Source organism: Squalius cephalus, assembly GCF_949319135.1.
Source record: "Squalius cephalus genome assembly, chromosome: 10".
In the NCBI taxonomy this organism is placed as follows: Eukaryota; Metazoa; Chordata; class Actinopteri; order Cypriniformes; family Leuciscidae; genus Squalius; species Squalius cephalus.
The window spans coordinates 5,325,755-5,341,841 of record NC_137131.1 but is presented as its reverse complement, the minus strand read 5'-3'; the positions used below and the strand labels follow the sequence as shown (position 1 = coordinate 5,341,841).

The 16,087-nt window shown below is 35.6% G+C and overlaps 1 protein-coding gene across 1 annotated transcript; it reads right to left on the bottom strand.

The window, feature by feature from the left end:
- Window positions 1-6,278: 6,278 nt before the first annotated feature.
- On the bottom strand, window positions 6,279-15,241 carry pigu (phosphatidylinositol glycan anchor biosynthesis, class U). The gene is made up of 12 exons (XM_079884215.1): window positions 15,084-15,241; window positions 14,159-14,223; window positions 13,987-14,046; window positions 13,638-13,700; window positions 13,372-13,481; window positions 13,140-13,240; window positions 12,092-12,189; window positions 10,876-11,030; window positions 10,652-10,795; window positions 10,432-10,556; window positions 8,745-8,887; window positions 6,279-7,275 (listed from the first exon to the last, which is right to left on the bottom strand). The coding sequence occupies exons 1-12, from the start codon at window positions 15,211-15,213 to the stop codon at window positions 7,162-7,164; spliced, it is 1,308 nt and encodes a 435-aa protein (XP_079740341.1). The 5' UTR covers window positions 15,214-15,241; the 3' UTR covers window positions 6,279-7,161.
- Window positions 15,242-16,087: the final 846 nt, after the last annotated feature.

The window sequence follows — 16,087 nt, the reverse complement described above, 5'->3', positions numbered from 1 at the left end:
CCCCTGACTCTTCCCATCCCCCCCGTAAATCAATCTCCATATTCTAGTTACATCAACAACATGACATAACATCTAAAATTACATCTGTAAATTACATCATAAATTACACTTGTACACGGTACACTTGTAAATAAATATCTGTATATTCATTAAAACAATTATATATATTTCTACTTCTGTATTATATTACATTATTTAAATCTTTATTTCTTTTATGATGTCTGTATTCTCTTCTGCATTGGAAGCTCCTGTCACCAAAACAAATTCATTGTGTGTGTGACTAAACATACTTGGCAATAAAGCTAATTCTGATTATTATTCTGAACAATTGTTTGTGGTATAACTTGTTCAGGTGACACTCAGCTATTTCCTGTTACTTTCTACGACCCTTTTGTTTTAATTTGTATTATTTTTGGTTTGTACTTCATGTTCAACTTGCTTGTTGTAAAAGTATAGATTTAAAACCTTTAAATCAATGTTCATATTTTAGTTACAGCCTAAACAATAATTGTACGAGACTAGGTGACATGCTAACTAGGTCAGGTTATGCAATAGAACTAAACTTTTGTGTTACTTTCTTTGACCCCCTCCCCCCTCAAAAGGGAAAGAAAGTTTCCATTGTTGGGAGCTAATTACTTAAATCCTCATTCAAGGTCTTTTCTCAGGGGGTGTTTGGGTTTCCATGAACATTTTTGCTTTGTTATGAAAGGATACTTTTTAATACTTAATACTTTTTAATACTAGTACAAGGAAACAGCCCCTGTTTTGCAGCTTCAGTGTGTGACTAAGAAGTAGAACAGTGTCTAGAAATATGATCACACATTTTAAAAAGGGTACCATGTTGCCTGTAAACTGAGGTCATAAATTGATATTGGTGTTTAATTGAAGGACAAATATAAAAGTATGCTGTGGTATATTACATATATCTTGGACCAAATTCATATGCATTCACATACTCAAAGGTATTTAAAAGAATACTATAGAATTACAATGTTACCATTCAAAACAGTATATGTAATAAAAAAATGAAAACAAAATAATTGTCAAAATGGAACATACTGTTTGTGCAATGTAATGGCAAAAAACATCATTACAACATTGATTGAAGCTTGGATACGAGTTTTGAGGTTTGAGAAGACATGCTTCATTATGTTCTTGGATATCTACCAAACAATTTACTGAATGAATATGGTAAGAATATACTGTCTTTATAGCCCTCCATTAATACCTTTCATGCTATACCTATCTTAAAGGTCCCGTATTATGCCCCTTTTCACAAGATGTAAAATAAGTCTCTGATGTCCCCAGAGTGTGTATGTGAAGTTTCAGCTCAAAATACCCAACAGATCATTTTTTACAGCATGTTTAAATTGTCATTTTTTGGGGCTCAGAAAAACGCGCTGTTTTAGTGTGTGCCCTTTAAATGCAAATAAGCTTCTGCTGCTCGACCCAGGGGGCGGAGCTTCATGAGCTCGCGCTCAGTCTCTCAGGACAATTTCATCTCACGGAATGATGATAATATCAGAAACTCTCAGTAACGGTGTTCATTTCGAGTCGGACAATAATTCCTACAGAGTCAGAGTGCTGTATAGAGATGATACAGGTATAGTTTAGTAGTTTAATTACGGTTATTATAACGTATTTGTCATCTGCTTGTATGTATCCATTATTTATTAATAGCCTAAGTCTGCTGTCTGAATGATGATCAAACATATACTGATGAGTTTAATAAAGTTTATTGTACATCACACAAAAGATGAAGCGTCAGTTTTACTTCAGAAAATCACCGTAAGAGCTGAGTAAACACAGTAAGTTATTAGAAGTGCGCAAGTACATAAACGAATTTCGGTAGAGTTGAGGGAGCATTCCTGTGGGCGGAGGTTAGTCAAGAAACGGTTCTAGTGACGTCATTAAAGAAGGAAGTAGAGGGATGTAGTCCAAACGGGCCGTTCGATGTAGGCGACTTCTGTTAAATAAAATATCTCGCTTGGCATTGAACTTTGAGCTTTATAATTTTACAGATATTATTTATACTCTAACAACAACATTACACACTAACTAAAGTTTGAAACATGGGATCACGAAGAACGGGACCTTTAAATTCTGTTGGCTAAAGATCAAAACATGACTCAAGTATGCAAGAGAACACTAGTGATGCCTTGCCTTTGGCAAGCACCACTAATAGAGAAATAACAATAATAATGCCTTTGGCAAGCACCACTAATTAAAAAAATGAAAACAAAATAATTGTCAAGATGGAACATACTGTTTGTGCAATGTAATGGCAAAAAACATCATTACAACATTGATTGAAGCTTGGATACGAGTTTTGAGGTTTGAGAAGACATGCTTCATTATGTTCTTGGATATCTACCAAACAATTTACTGAATGAATATGGTAAAAATATACTGTCTTTATAGCCCTCCATTAATACCTTTATTTATTTATTTATTTATTTATTTCAAGCAAATAGTGTGACAACAGAAATAATACACAATAATAATAATAATAATAACTTATGCTTGAAATGGAGTGGGGAGAAGTAAAACTTATTGAACCCCACCCCGGTCTGTCAAAGAATTTATACAAACAAAATAGCTGCTTCCTTCTTCAATTATCTCAAAGAAAAAAAAAAAAAAAAAATAAAATAAAAAAAATAATATATGTGCTATATATTCGGCTGCTATTAACTGTGTCAATAATAGTAATAATAATATATCATTAAGAAATAGTATTATAGTTGCACATGTGCAAAAACCACACATACATACTATACATATTCAAAATATACAGATATTACCTCAGGTAACAATGATTATCAAATACCAACAATGGTAGATGGAATACCACAAGGGTAAATAACAACTAATCCAACACTCCACACAACATGAATACAATCAAACCTCATTATCATTGTAATGGGACCAGACCTTTTGTTTGTAAAGACGTTTGAAAAGGTGAATGCTTTGACATTGCTTTAATTCAGGCCCCAGATTATTCCACAAAGTAACCCCACATACAGACATAGAAAAACTCCTCCTGGTCGAACCCGCTATTGGGACCACAAAGTTCCCAAATCCTCTCAAACTGTACGACTGCTCTTTATGAGAAAACATATTTTGAATGTTCACAGGTAATAAATAGTGATACGCTTTTAACATGAACTGTGCATTATATAATTTTACAAGATCCTGCATTTTTAATAACTTTGATTTAAGAAAGAGAGGATTTGTGTGCTCGAAATAGGCGGCCTTGTGTATAATTCGTACAGCCCTTTTCTGTAGCAAAAAAAGTGACTGTATTACATTTTTGTAATTATTGCCCCATACCTCTACACAGTAGATAAGGCCTTTCATGCTGTACCTATCTTAAATTCTGTTAGCTAAAGATCAGCACATGACTCAACAAGTTTCCAGTTGGGCAGGATGAGGGGCCCTTTTCAAAAGGCTCGCAAAAGCATTTCCCTTTAGTCTATCCAAGAGTCAACGGCACTCACAAAGAGAACCAAGTCTGTCATCACAATACATCGCTTCATCAGCTCATGGAAAGAATGGTGACATGAAAATCTGATTGTGTACTTGTCATGGTAGCTCATGTTGTGTAAATGCTTATGCAACATTATCCAGTGAATCAGCACATAAACCACACGAGAATGAAAGGAATTGTGGTGTTAAGCAAACTTTAGTTTTAATAATGGTTTGTTCTGTATATTGTACACGTTTTTAACATTTGTTAGCATTTGAAAGATTATGAGTATTTTCAGTTAACTTTAGTCAGATGCATTTACATTGTTACTGTGCCTCAGATGTAATCATCTCTATCTGTGTCTCTAAAGGTGTGAACCAAATGGCCCATACAGGTGTACCGTACGGTCCATAGAGACTGATTGGTGTGAATTACAAAGAAACAGCATTGCTCAGAGTAGATTGCAGGGTTGATCGATCTCCTGTGGGAGGCCCGAACAGTTTTCTATTGTTTGTAGCCCATTTGTCTTCATGTATAAAGTTCTGTCTCACTCACAGAACTTTGGGTTAAGATTGTTGAAGGGTGACGTGCTAACATCGCTGCTGAAGGACTGCTACACTACAAACCTTCAATAAATTCTTCTCTCCACAAAAACTCTGGTCAAGCTTACTTATTTTATGTATTGGAGAAATCGAATACATTCACGGGCCACCCAAACCACTGCTCGGCCAAATACAGCAAAATCGAACACATTAGATGAATTAAATGTAAGCAATAACTCTTTACAGCTTAGATAGTTAATTATAAACATACTATTATTCATTTATTAACTTTAAATGTTAAAAATGTATGATTGTAGAACATTAACCAAGGTTAATAAATGCTGTAAAAGTTTCGCTCATGGTAATAGTTCATGTTAACTAATGTGTTAGCTGTTAACACACACAACCTTGTTGTAAAGTTTTACCAAACTTTGATTCCATTGACAGGGAATGACAATTATTACAATGTCAAAAAAAAGCAATCATTTACATATTAACTTAATTTGACACTTCTATAGCTGAATATATATAATATATTCAAATGTAAATGATCTAAAAAATAAACATCTCAAGATAAATATGATGCAATATACAAAACAATCGGTTGTAATAATTAAATCCATTGGTAGGTCAAAGGACACCAAAACAAGGGAGAAAAAAAAAAGTTATTATGCAGAGTCATTCTGACTTTCAGTTGGAAGGATTGATGTACAAAGTAATGAATGTAAAAAAGTATTGTAATTTGTGGGAAATGCAAACAAGCAGGTCTGTACAACTAATTTTGACAATCAGAAGCAGGTGGGGTGGGGTGTGGTTGCTCAATTTCAACATATATATATACATATACTTTTTTTTTTTTTACCGTCATTTGTCCTTTGCCATTATTTAAAGGAATGCGTTTGCATCTAGAATTTGAAGAAAGCTTCAAACATTACTGAGAAGTCTTTTAATCAATTCATTCATCAAGTAATGATATCAGCAATGTGCTTGAACTGTGACAAACAATACCTGCTGACATGAGAGATTACACTTCTTGTATCTCCATGAAAACCCATGACAGGCTGAATATAAATTGCACTTTCACATTACTGAAAAGATTACAAAATCTCTTAAATCAAAAATCAACATGTACTTTAACAAAACAACACAACTGAGAAATAATCTTTATTGGCATTTTAATCACAACATAATTTACAAATCATTTAAAATCAGTGTCTTGACATCCTAAACGGCCCAAACTCCTTTCAGACCGAATGGGGAACCAGAGTAATGTGAAATGGAGTTCATGTAATGCGTAATACTTCAGTGTGTACATTTATGAACCGCTGGCAGGCATTCAAAATAAGAATCCTGAAAAAAAAACATAGTATTTAAAATTTCATTAACAACTTAAAAGATTCCCTGCAGTTCCACCTCTGATGCAAGCAGGAGAAAAGCCCTTGATCGTGCCAACATTTTCACAGTTCCCAGTCCATTCAGTTGTTTCTAGTTTGGTACCAATAGCATATTTATGAAGTTATGTCTGCGTAACCTTGTTCATCCAAATTAAAACAGGGGAGGAAAATCATCCAGAAGAACACAATAAATAACCCTCATGACGTTAGTTCAACTTAAAGAAAGGTTACTATCTCTTTCTACCCACTCAAACTGGTCGGTGAAGGTCAGAAGCTTCAGTCAAAATGCTGTATTATACTAATAAAAACAAACAAACACGTAATCAGTGTTTCTGTCTTGATTTCGAGTAGCAATATCTAAATATCCACAAAATATATAATGCAAAGTTTAGTTCTTAAGTCAACAAAAAGTTCTTAGGTTAACAAAAAAGTGAGGCTTAAAACAGAAAAAAAGTATTTGCCAATAAGAAAAGTAAACTTAATTGAAAATTAAGCTTATTTTCACTCAAAATCAAGACAAAAATGATTACTAGTTATTCAATTATTTTCCTGTTAGTAACAGTTTAATATACAGTATGATATAAAATACTGATGACAATTTAGTGGTTTAAGGAAAATATGTTTGCGTTATACAGTAAGTATGTCATATAAGGTCAAAAAAGGTACGATAAGGATGCATGATAAGTCATTACATGTGGAAATAAAATGGCAAGCATTTGTTTGTAAACCTTTAGTATCTGTATCTTTATGACATTAGAGATGACTTCCACACACTAGACTTTGGATCAGGTGACCTCATAATCAAGGCCACATGGATGTCCACACCTTCCTACCTGGCCAAAGGGCGGATTATTAGAGAAGTCTGGAAGCAATACAGGCAATGGAAAATTTTATCATTTAAGGACAACAAGGAAGGTCTAACCACAAGATGGCCGAGTCGTACGTGTGCAATCGTTCAATTCACGTGCCCTGGAGTAAGATCAAAAGCACAGATCTAGAGTAAATCCAGATGGTTAATCCCTAGGAAATCATTAATCAGAACAATGAACACAATTCAAACCATCGGCAATTAAACAAAATAAATAAAATTGCAGTGCAGTTTAATCCCTCATTCTGTAATGACATAAAACAAACACAACTGTCGTACAAAAAAGCATCAAATCAAGAAAAGAAAAGCAAGTCAAACCAAGAAAAGCATTCAAAGAACATTCGAACATAACCACCTCTTCATGTTCTGCTAAAACGTCCACAAAGGCTGTCAAAGTTTGTACCATCACTGCACATTCATGTTATACCCTCTGCTGACCATGACTTCAAACTGCACGTCCAACTTAAACAACCTCACTGTTTGAATGGAGTTTAATAAAGAAAGCAAATCCTTTGAAACAAAGACAGACAACAAGCAAAACAAAAGTGAAAATAACCATTCTACCCACCTCTTTTTTCATTGCATCATTCAAGGGAACCGAATAAATCAAAAAGCATTCACATACCTTCAGTCAGTCCCATTATCAAAAAAGTCTCTTACAAAACAGCTTTGGTCCAAGAGGGGGTGTCAACATCCAAACATAAGGTAAAACGCTCAAATGTGCAAAAGAAAGTAACAGGTTTTGAAAAAAGAAAGGAGAGGGAAATTGAGGTGAAAGTAAAAGACCTGGGGGAAAAAACTGTAGTGTGAATGGAAAGTTAAATAAAAAACAAGTAAAGATGTGGGAGTGTGAGGCAGTCGGTGAGATCTCTTAGTCCCGTGAATGAAAGGTCACTTTAACACAAGAGTGGCTTCAGTGCCATCTTCCTTCTTCAGGTAGAGGCCGTGCGTCAGGTGATGTTCTCGACGCAGGTAGGCATAGAAATAATCTGAGACCAGGAGGATCTGTGGTGGCATAAACACACATGACATTGGTTCATGTAGTCTGTAAACTTCTGTGAACTTTCATAATTTCAGTTTCGTCATGAGTTCAAACTATGACAAATATGTGTTGAAAAGGTCATTTATAGAGGAAACCACATGCTTTAAATTCCTAGATGTTGGGTGCACTTGCCTCATGGGTAATGCGTGCACCCAGCAGTCCTGGTTAACCTAATACAGGACTGTTTAGCTGAAACTAATACAAGCTAATGAATTATGAAACCTCATTGCTACAGCGATTTTTCCACTCACAATATGTTAGTCAAGTAGCTTTAAACACTATTGTATTCAAAGTCTTCAATCATCAAATGCTAGGAGTGGATAGCTATATTTGCAGTTAACCTCATGCATTTCAAATAGGCCTTTCTTTCTTTCATCTTTCTTGCAACCTGACACCAGGTTTTGTGTTCTACTTCCACGAGTACAGGAAATATCTGGCATGACAGGCTTCTGCCATGGTCTAACTAGCATAGAAACTGACTCTCTTTTGAGAGCTATAAGAAGAAAACTTCCTTTTTTGTAACCTTAAAGTAGGGGTTCCCAATCCTGTTCCTGGAGATCTACCTTCCTGCAAAGCTCAGCTCCAACCCTGATCAAACACAACTGAAGCAGCTCATTAAGATCTTCAGGAGCTCTTGATAATTACAGACATGTGCGTTTGATCAGTGTCAGATCTGAACTCTGCAGGGAGGAAGATTTCCAGGAACAGGATTGGGCACCCCTGATTTATGCCTACTACAGACTGTGTGATTTCGGCAATCCTATAAGATCATTACAAATCACATTGTACGACACGGATCTAATAAACTTGGGTATGACATGTATGTGTAGACTGTTTGATGATGACACCTATTGAATCGCAGACTACGACACAAGTTCGTATAGAAGAATAACATTTCATCAGCATGTGCTACTGGTTAACAAATAGAGCAAGATGAATCATGCATTGGCAATTGTGGTTTTTATGTGTGTTGAAAATAGAGGAGGAAGCGAAAGAGGAGAATATGGCTAGGGAAAAGAGGCCAACTTGGTACGCCAATTTTGCAAATAGAGCTTGAGGTAAGTAGTTTTAAGTTTTAGCGCCATGTCGTGTTGATCAATACGCCATTTCATGTTGCATTTTCCCTGGCTAGCCTGTAGACGTCGGTCATAGCAGCAAACACACTGTGAGATGATCATGCTACATTTCTGACACTGTCAGAAAATTATCACACACTATCTTTGGTCTCAAGACCTTGACAACGGTCGTCTTTGAACCTCTCTCTCTGTATGACGTAGGACCAGCATTTAGGAGCCAAGACCACAGAAATCATCCACGATTGGTCAATCTTTTGTCTGGGACATCCCAAAATTCTACAATGTGTACTGGGCATGAAAGACTTGTTGATTAACATATCAATATTGTTTTTAGGAGTCAAGATGGGACCCTTTACCTGTCCAAAGTTGAAGAGCAACGTGATGGCGTAGTAGAAATTAGAGTTGGCACTGCCAGCGTATATCCACAGATGCCAGAGTACAGGAAAGAGCGCTGAGCACGCCAACAGCACACATGACACCAGAAAGATGTTTCTCAAAACTGAGATAGAGAAAAAAAACAAAAAAAACACAGATTTCTACTATTTAATATATGCATCTGATTTCATTAAAAAGCTAGCTGGCAGATTTCAACTCCACTTGCACAAAAACAAATCTGTGAAGCTCAGCAGAATTTGAATAACTGTCATTCAAAGTTTGTCTGCCAATACAAGTCATGCACTCTTAAAAATAAAGTTTCTTTATTGGCATCAGTGGTTTTGTGAGGAAACTCTAACATCCATGTAACCTTTCCATTACACAAACGGTTCTTTATAGATGAAAAAGGTTCTGTAGAATTTTTAAATGTTCTTCACATAAAAAAACCAAACATGGTTAACATGGAAAAACATGGTTAGTTTGAGACTGAAATGTTCACTGTGAAAACCCCCTTTTAGAACATTAAAGATTTTTTTAAATTCAAAATAATCTACAAAATCGCTGCAAAATTCTTTGTAAAGGTGTTTTGGAAAAGTGCTAAATATAAGACAGTATTAAATATATACTCCACATTTTATTAATTCACAGAGAAAAACCCACACAAAAGAAATGACTTTAAATAAAGTATACTTTTGCACAATCCACACTACTGTTCAAAAGTTTGAGGTCGGCAAGAAGTATCTTAAGCCTCGTTCATACTGTCAGTCCAAATCCGATTTTTATCAAATCATATTTATCAAGTGTAAACATCAACAACATAAAAAAAAAAAATCATTTCTGGAAATCCGTTTCAGTCTGACTGCTCTGATCGGATTTTGCGTGGTTTATGTTATTTTATTATATATTATGTTATTTGTTATACGTAAACATGTCCAATGTTGTTATAAGAAGCATGCTGATAGTTGCTGCAGAAATAAGGTAGTGTTGCTGCAGTGTCGGTCGAGCAGAAAATGACAGTATTACAGGTTTTGAAACCGGAAGAGATGACGGCACGGAATAAAGCTGGCTGCATATTGTCATGTTGTAAATAAGACAATATCTGTACTGCAAACCGCTCTACGATGCTGTTGTTGTTTTTGTTGTATGCCAACCAATGCAACACCATTGACATAGTATGAAGATATTATGGAAAACAAAAGAGCGTGAAAGAGAAAGAACGAAAGGGACACAAATCAGATCTGAACAGTTGCGATACACAGTGCGGACAGTAAATCATTTTGATCAGATTCCAAATGAATACACAAATAATCGGATTTGGACTGACAGTGTGAACACAGCCTTATGCTCACCAAGGCTGCATTTACTTGAACAAAAAAAAACAAAAAACAAAACAGTGATATTGTGAAATATTATTACAACTTACAAAAATAACTGTTTTCTATTATATTATATTAGAAAATACTTCCGACTAACTGATAAACATTTTTTGCAATTAAATGCTCTCTAGAATGAGTCCGACTAGTAATACCAAGAATCAAACGGTTTATGTTTATGATGTAATTGACGAGTGACCTTTTATTGTTAAAAAAGAACAACGCCTTTTAATATGCCCAAATTTCCTGTTTCATTAGGAAACCTGTTGACATATTTAAATGAAAAGAGACTCACATCGGTAGAGGTGACTCCAGGCTGGCAAAAATGCCATGTAGAGGGCGACATCTCCCACGGTGGGGTACGACTTAAAGATGGAGATGATGGCAATCTGCATGAAGATGAGGAATACTGGATGCTCCCTGTTTGAAGAAATGTTACCCATAAGCGTGCTATACATGCTAATTGACTGCATTGCTTTATGTATAGCTCATGTTCAGCCATAAGCAGGACCTACTTGAGTTTGACGGAAAGCGGGATGGTGTAAAAAAAGACATTGATCTGGAAGACGCAGATGAAAAAGAGACGGAAGTGCTCAAACATCTCGGCGAAGAAGTACCAGAAGAGTCCGATGTTTGGAGTGAGGTCTGGAACAGAAAATCTGTGGAAAACACACAAACACATAATGTAGATATCTGAATAAGTATTTGGCTATAGTTCGATGTATGACTGCTGACTGACATGAATCCGTAGACAGAAGGGATGAAGTCCCAGGAGCCCAGGAGAAAGAAAGAGAGTCCAGTGATCACCACCAGACTGCCCACATATATGAACGCATACTGAAGAGTGAAGGACCAGAAACTACTCCTCCTCAGGTTCACTGGGATATACAACCTCTGAAAGGGAGACACACAGAGAGAGGTTTCATTTTGGTCATCAGTGATTACGTTTACATGCACCCTTTACATGGGGCGTTTACATGGGGCGGCAGTGGCTCAGTGGTTCATGTAGATTGTCTACAAACCGAAAAGTTGGTGGTTCAATCCCCGGTTCCACCTGACCAAGTGTCGAGGTGTCCATGAGCAAGACACCTAACCCCAGCTGCTCCCGACGAGCTGGATGGCGCCTTGCATGGCTGACACCGCCGTCGGTGTGTGAATGAGTGAATGTGAGGCTATGTAAAGCGCTTTGGTGGCCATAGGTCTGTGAAAGCGCTCTATAAATGCAGTCCATTTACCATTTACCACCCTCATATTGTGGCTATAAAAAGATTTAGGCAATATTACGATTAAACTTTACCTCATGTAAACACAATACTAATAAACAGGCATGTAAACACTTTAAATCGCATCTATATCCACTCAGACCAAAGTGCGCATGTGCTTGTGACGTACACGGATGATGTCATCATGCGCAGATTCGTAAACATAACAGTAATGAGAAACCAGACTTCATTCACCCCAAAGGAAAGCATATTTACACTGTTTGAATCATTCCCTATGCCCTATATAGTGCACTATGTGCCATTCACCGACCATATAGAAAATAGTAAATGTGTGAACAAGTGACCGATTTCAGCCGCAGATTCAGCATCTATTTATAGTTTATAGTGGGACGGGACGCTTCAGATTCCATAGGACATTTGATTGGACAGAAAATCTGATAAGAAGCTGAAGTGCAGAGTGATGTCATCAACATCATTGATCCATATTGGCATAAGTGAGAGATGTGAGAAGTGAGAAGTTTTGAATGCGTATATCTTCTATATCTGATATTGTCATTGTTTTGTAGCACACTAGCTTATACATAACAGTAAGGCTAACATATTCATACTAAAAACCAAAAAACTTCAATTTTGATTTCATGGGGACTTCAAGGCCTTACTCTGATTACTGGAAATCCCATTATAGGTGCACATGTAAATGGTATCTGCACTAGTCTGAATTCTAACTCTCACCTGCAGGAGGAACAGAAGTGCAGGAGCAAACAGGGTCAGAGGATAGATGGATTGATATGTGGCCAAGGCCAACATTATCCCGCTCAACAAGGCACTACCTGAAAAATAAAGACAACAACACAATACACTGTAAACCTGTACATCTATATACATAATGCCATGATCTATAAATAGTAGTTACTTATGACCTGCTGTCCATTTCTTAATAATTACACAAATCAAAGACTGTCGAAGCTGAATGTGTTTCCGACTGATGTGTGCTCATCTCTGTCATTCCAGAATAAGACTGGTGATGCTTCATAACCATTACAACTTCTTTGCATATTTGCATATTACCCACTACCATTCAAAAGTTTGGGGCCACTAAGATGTTTTAAAAAGAAATCTCTTATGCTCATCCAGGATGGATTTATTTCATTAAAAATACAGTAAAAACAGTAATATTGTGAACTATTATTACAATTTAAAATAACTGATGGCAAAGCTGAAATTTCAGCATCATTACTTCAGTGTCACATGATCCTTCAGAAATCATAATAATATGCTGATTTGCTGCTCAAGAAACATTTCTTCTTATTATTATTAATGTTGAAAACAGTTGTTTCAGGTTTCTTGATGAATAGAAATTTAAAACGAAGAACATGTATTACAAAATGAATTCTTTTGTAACATTATGAAGGTCCAGATTTACTAAACAGGGTTAGCGTGCGAGCGCAATTCCAAAAAAGCGTGATGGGTGTGGAAAGTTCTGCGAATTATCTACTGAAGACGTGCAAATTAAAGAACACAGACGCAGCCGGATCATTTGGAGACATGCTTTTTTTGGGTGGCATTCGATCCTTGCTAAATAAAAGTATTAATTTCTTTCAAAAAAAATCTTATTGACCCCTGACTTTTGAACAATAGTGTACGCATAAGCAAACAATGCTTGTATAGTGGCTCAGTGGCTCTATGATATCAAGATGCAATGTCAAGACAAAGTCACAATACTCTGGAAGTTTAGATTTTAAGAAGTTTGTATCTTTAAGTGCATTAAGGAAACACTCACCTTTTAATGTACAGAGAATGAAGAGCGCAATAATGGCATTGTTCAGCCCACAAGTCGACTTTGCCACACAAGACAGGATGGTGAAGGGGTTCAACAGATAACTGGAAGACAATCAGTCAAATGAAAATGCATGCCTTAGTTTTCTGTCTGAAAACATATTGTTGCTTTATTTTAAATGAAAAAAAAAAAAAGTGATAACATAGTCTTGATTTAAAGCTTGATCAGAACTTACAACATGGCAACTTTGAGAGGGATGTAGAACATCTCCTTAGGAGATCGGAGGAGCTCCAAACAGTCGACGGGATACCGGTCCGATTCCAAGGCATATTTCTGTTTTCTAAACTATAAAATACACCAAGATGAAAGATATTTTAATCTATCCAAAAATAGAAAAATACAAAAACGTAATAATAAAAAATAAATAATAACAACTAAACATAATAAATTAATAGGCTCTAACTTCTGACAAATATACACAAATATCAAGCTATAACTTACCACATTCTTGTTATAAGTCTGGATTGACAGATAAAGAGCCACTGCTGTGATTCCATCTGCTATCTGGTGACATTATGTTATTTGAGTAAGTTTACATGTGTGAAGTTTGCACAAAAACACAAACACAGTAGTTCTATCATTGCATATTCAACATCTTGTTATGAGTTATGACATATTTTTACTCCAAACCCCTTTTTGTTTGAAATTTACAACCAACTGGAAAATATCACTGAAAATTGCATAGAAAATCACATTTTGGATTGTCGCTACCACTTGCCTTTTTAGCACGGTCCAATGATGTTAAGAAAACAGGAAAGACAAACAACAAAAATAAGGACTTAGTACTTACCATAAAAACAAGCTCTGCATAGTCGACCACAAAATGAAAGAGGTATATCATAAGGGGTGTCTGGAAGAAATAAAAACAAAAAAAAAGCTGACATCTGACAATAGAATTGAAAATTTAAAGAAAATAGATCGAATAAATAGATACTCTGATGTGTAATTCAAATAGAACTTACTTCATGAAACACATCTCCTGAGTAAGGCGAGACCCCAAGATCCAACAAGGCAAGACCCTCCACAACTGTTTAATCCACAAATCAATCATATTATGCATTAAACAACAAAAACAAAGAATTTGAAGACCATTGCATGACCTTTAAAACTATATTTTACAATGACAGCACTGTCCTACAGTGTGACATGCTATAGCCTACTCCATCTAATACTATTTTACACAACAATTCTGGTATAATTATTATACATACATATTATATTATACAAGAACAGCATGTATTATAATAATTTGAATATTTATACACCTCAGAACTACCTAAATTAAAAATTGTCTTGTATAATTAAAAAAAAAAAAAATCTTAATGTTGATGAAAGAAATAAAACAATTAGATTAAATTTAGATTCAAATGTACATTTATTTAAATTATATGTATTTATAATTATAATAATAAATCAATAAATCACATGCAGGGAAGTGAAATAACTAATACTACTGTCAGGTGTAATGTCAAAAATCACATCACTTCAATGTGGACTCCAGTTATTCAATATTTTCCACACTGTTTATATATAACATGGATGATGGTCACATGCTAAATCAAACTGAATAAAGCAATTTTACAAAAAAAAACAATCAATGCAATACAAAACATACTGTAAGTGGAAATAGATATTAAGGTGGGTGCCACAACTAGCTGTGGAGTCCAAAATTGAATATTCCATTGATGCTGAACATTTGAGATGAGATATTACAGTAAACAATAACGTTATTAACAATAATTAACTTAGAAATACAGCATGGAAACGTGATGTGCTGTCAAAATCTTCAAAGCTTGTCTTCTTTTGACAGCTCAGCAATGAGGTTGCCATGCAAGAACAAATCATCAGTAATACAGCCTCCCCATACAGAAATATACACGAACAAACCTCGTTTCCACGCATTCAAAGGCGACACCACCTCGACCCTTTCTGAAATTAATTCTGCCAAACTGGATCGGAATAAAACGGCTCTTATTGTCACAGCCACTATCAGCAGAAATGTTAAAGGAGCCGCCATTTTTGTCGCGAGGAAGAAGCTGTCAGCGCGATGCACTCTGGGAAACGTAGTTCACCACCACCTTCCTGTTTAAAGATTCATAAGGGAGAAAATGGAAGCTTCGTTAGTGGGACGGATCTGTAATGGAACTTATTAAAGTTTGTTAAATGATCATGGATCTAAGTTACAACTCTTTCCTGGAGTGAAATTTTCAGATTTCCATGATAGCTTTTGTGCACTCATTTAACACAGCACAACACAGTAAATAGAGTAGGCCTAAAACATGACTGTGTCCTACTTCAACCCATAATGTTATTCACTGGTCTGAGAGATGTATTTGTTATCTGTACATTTGCAAAGGGGAATACATTTGCATTGTCCAAACAACATAGCCTACTACAAATGTTAAGACTTTATGAAGCGTTCCATTAATATTAGACATGTGTATAGATACTACAAGGCTATATACGTAGAGACTCATCTAAAATAATACTTTTTCAGTATGAAATTAGCATGTTACATTTTCATATTTTCTCCTTCATTGTAATACATCTGATAATAATTTAATCCAGCTGCTCAACAAACCATGTAACATTTGGTAAACATTTTAAACTGGTATAACTTTTGGTTTGTAGTAAAATATCTAAATGACTGGTTTGGATATTGCATGGTATACCGGTAGGCTATACTAAGCAACGTTAGCAAAAGGCTTCAAAATACCGCCGATGCCACTGTTTTTTAAACGGTATTGTCAATACGGTACCCTAAGGTGTATCTGCTGCAGTTACACTATTTAAAACGTTCATTTGTTGTTTATTGGTACCCAGACAGGTGGTAGCCATTGACTTCCATAGTATTTTCTTCCTACTATGGAAGTCAACGGCTACCATCAACT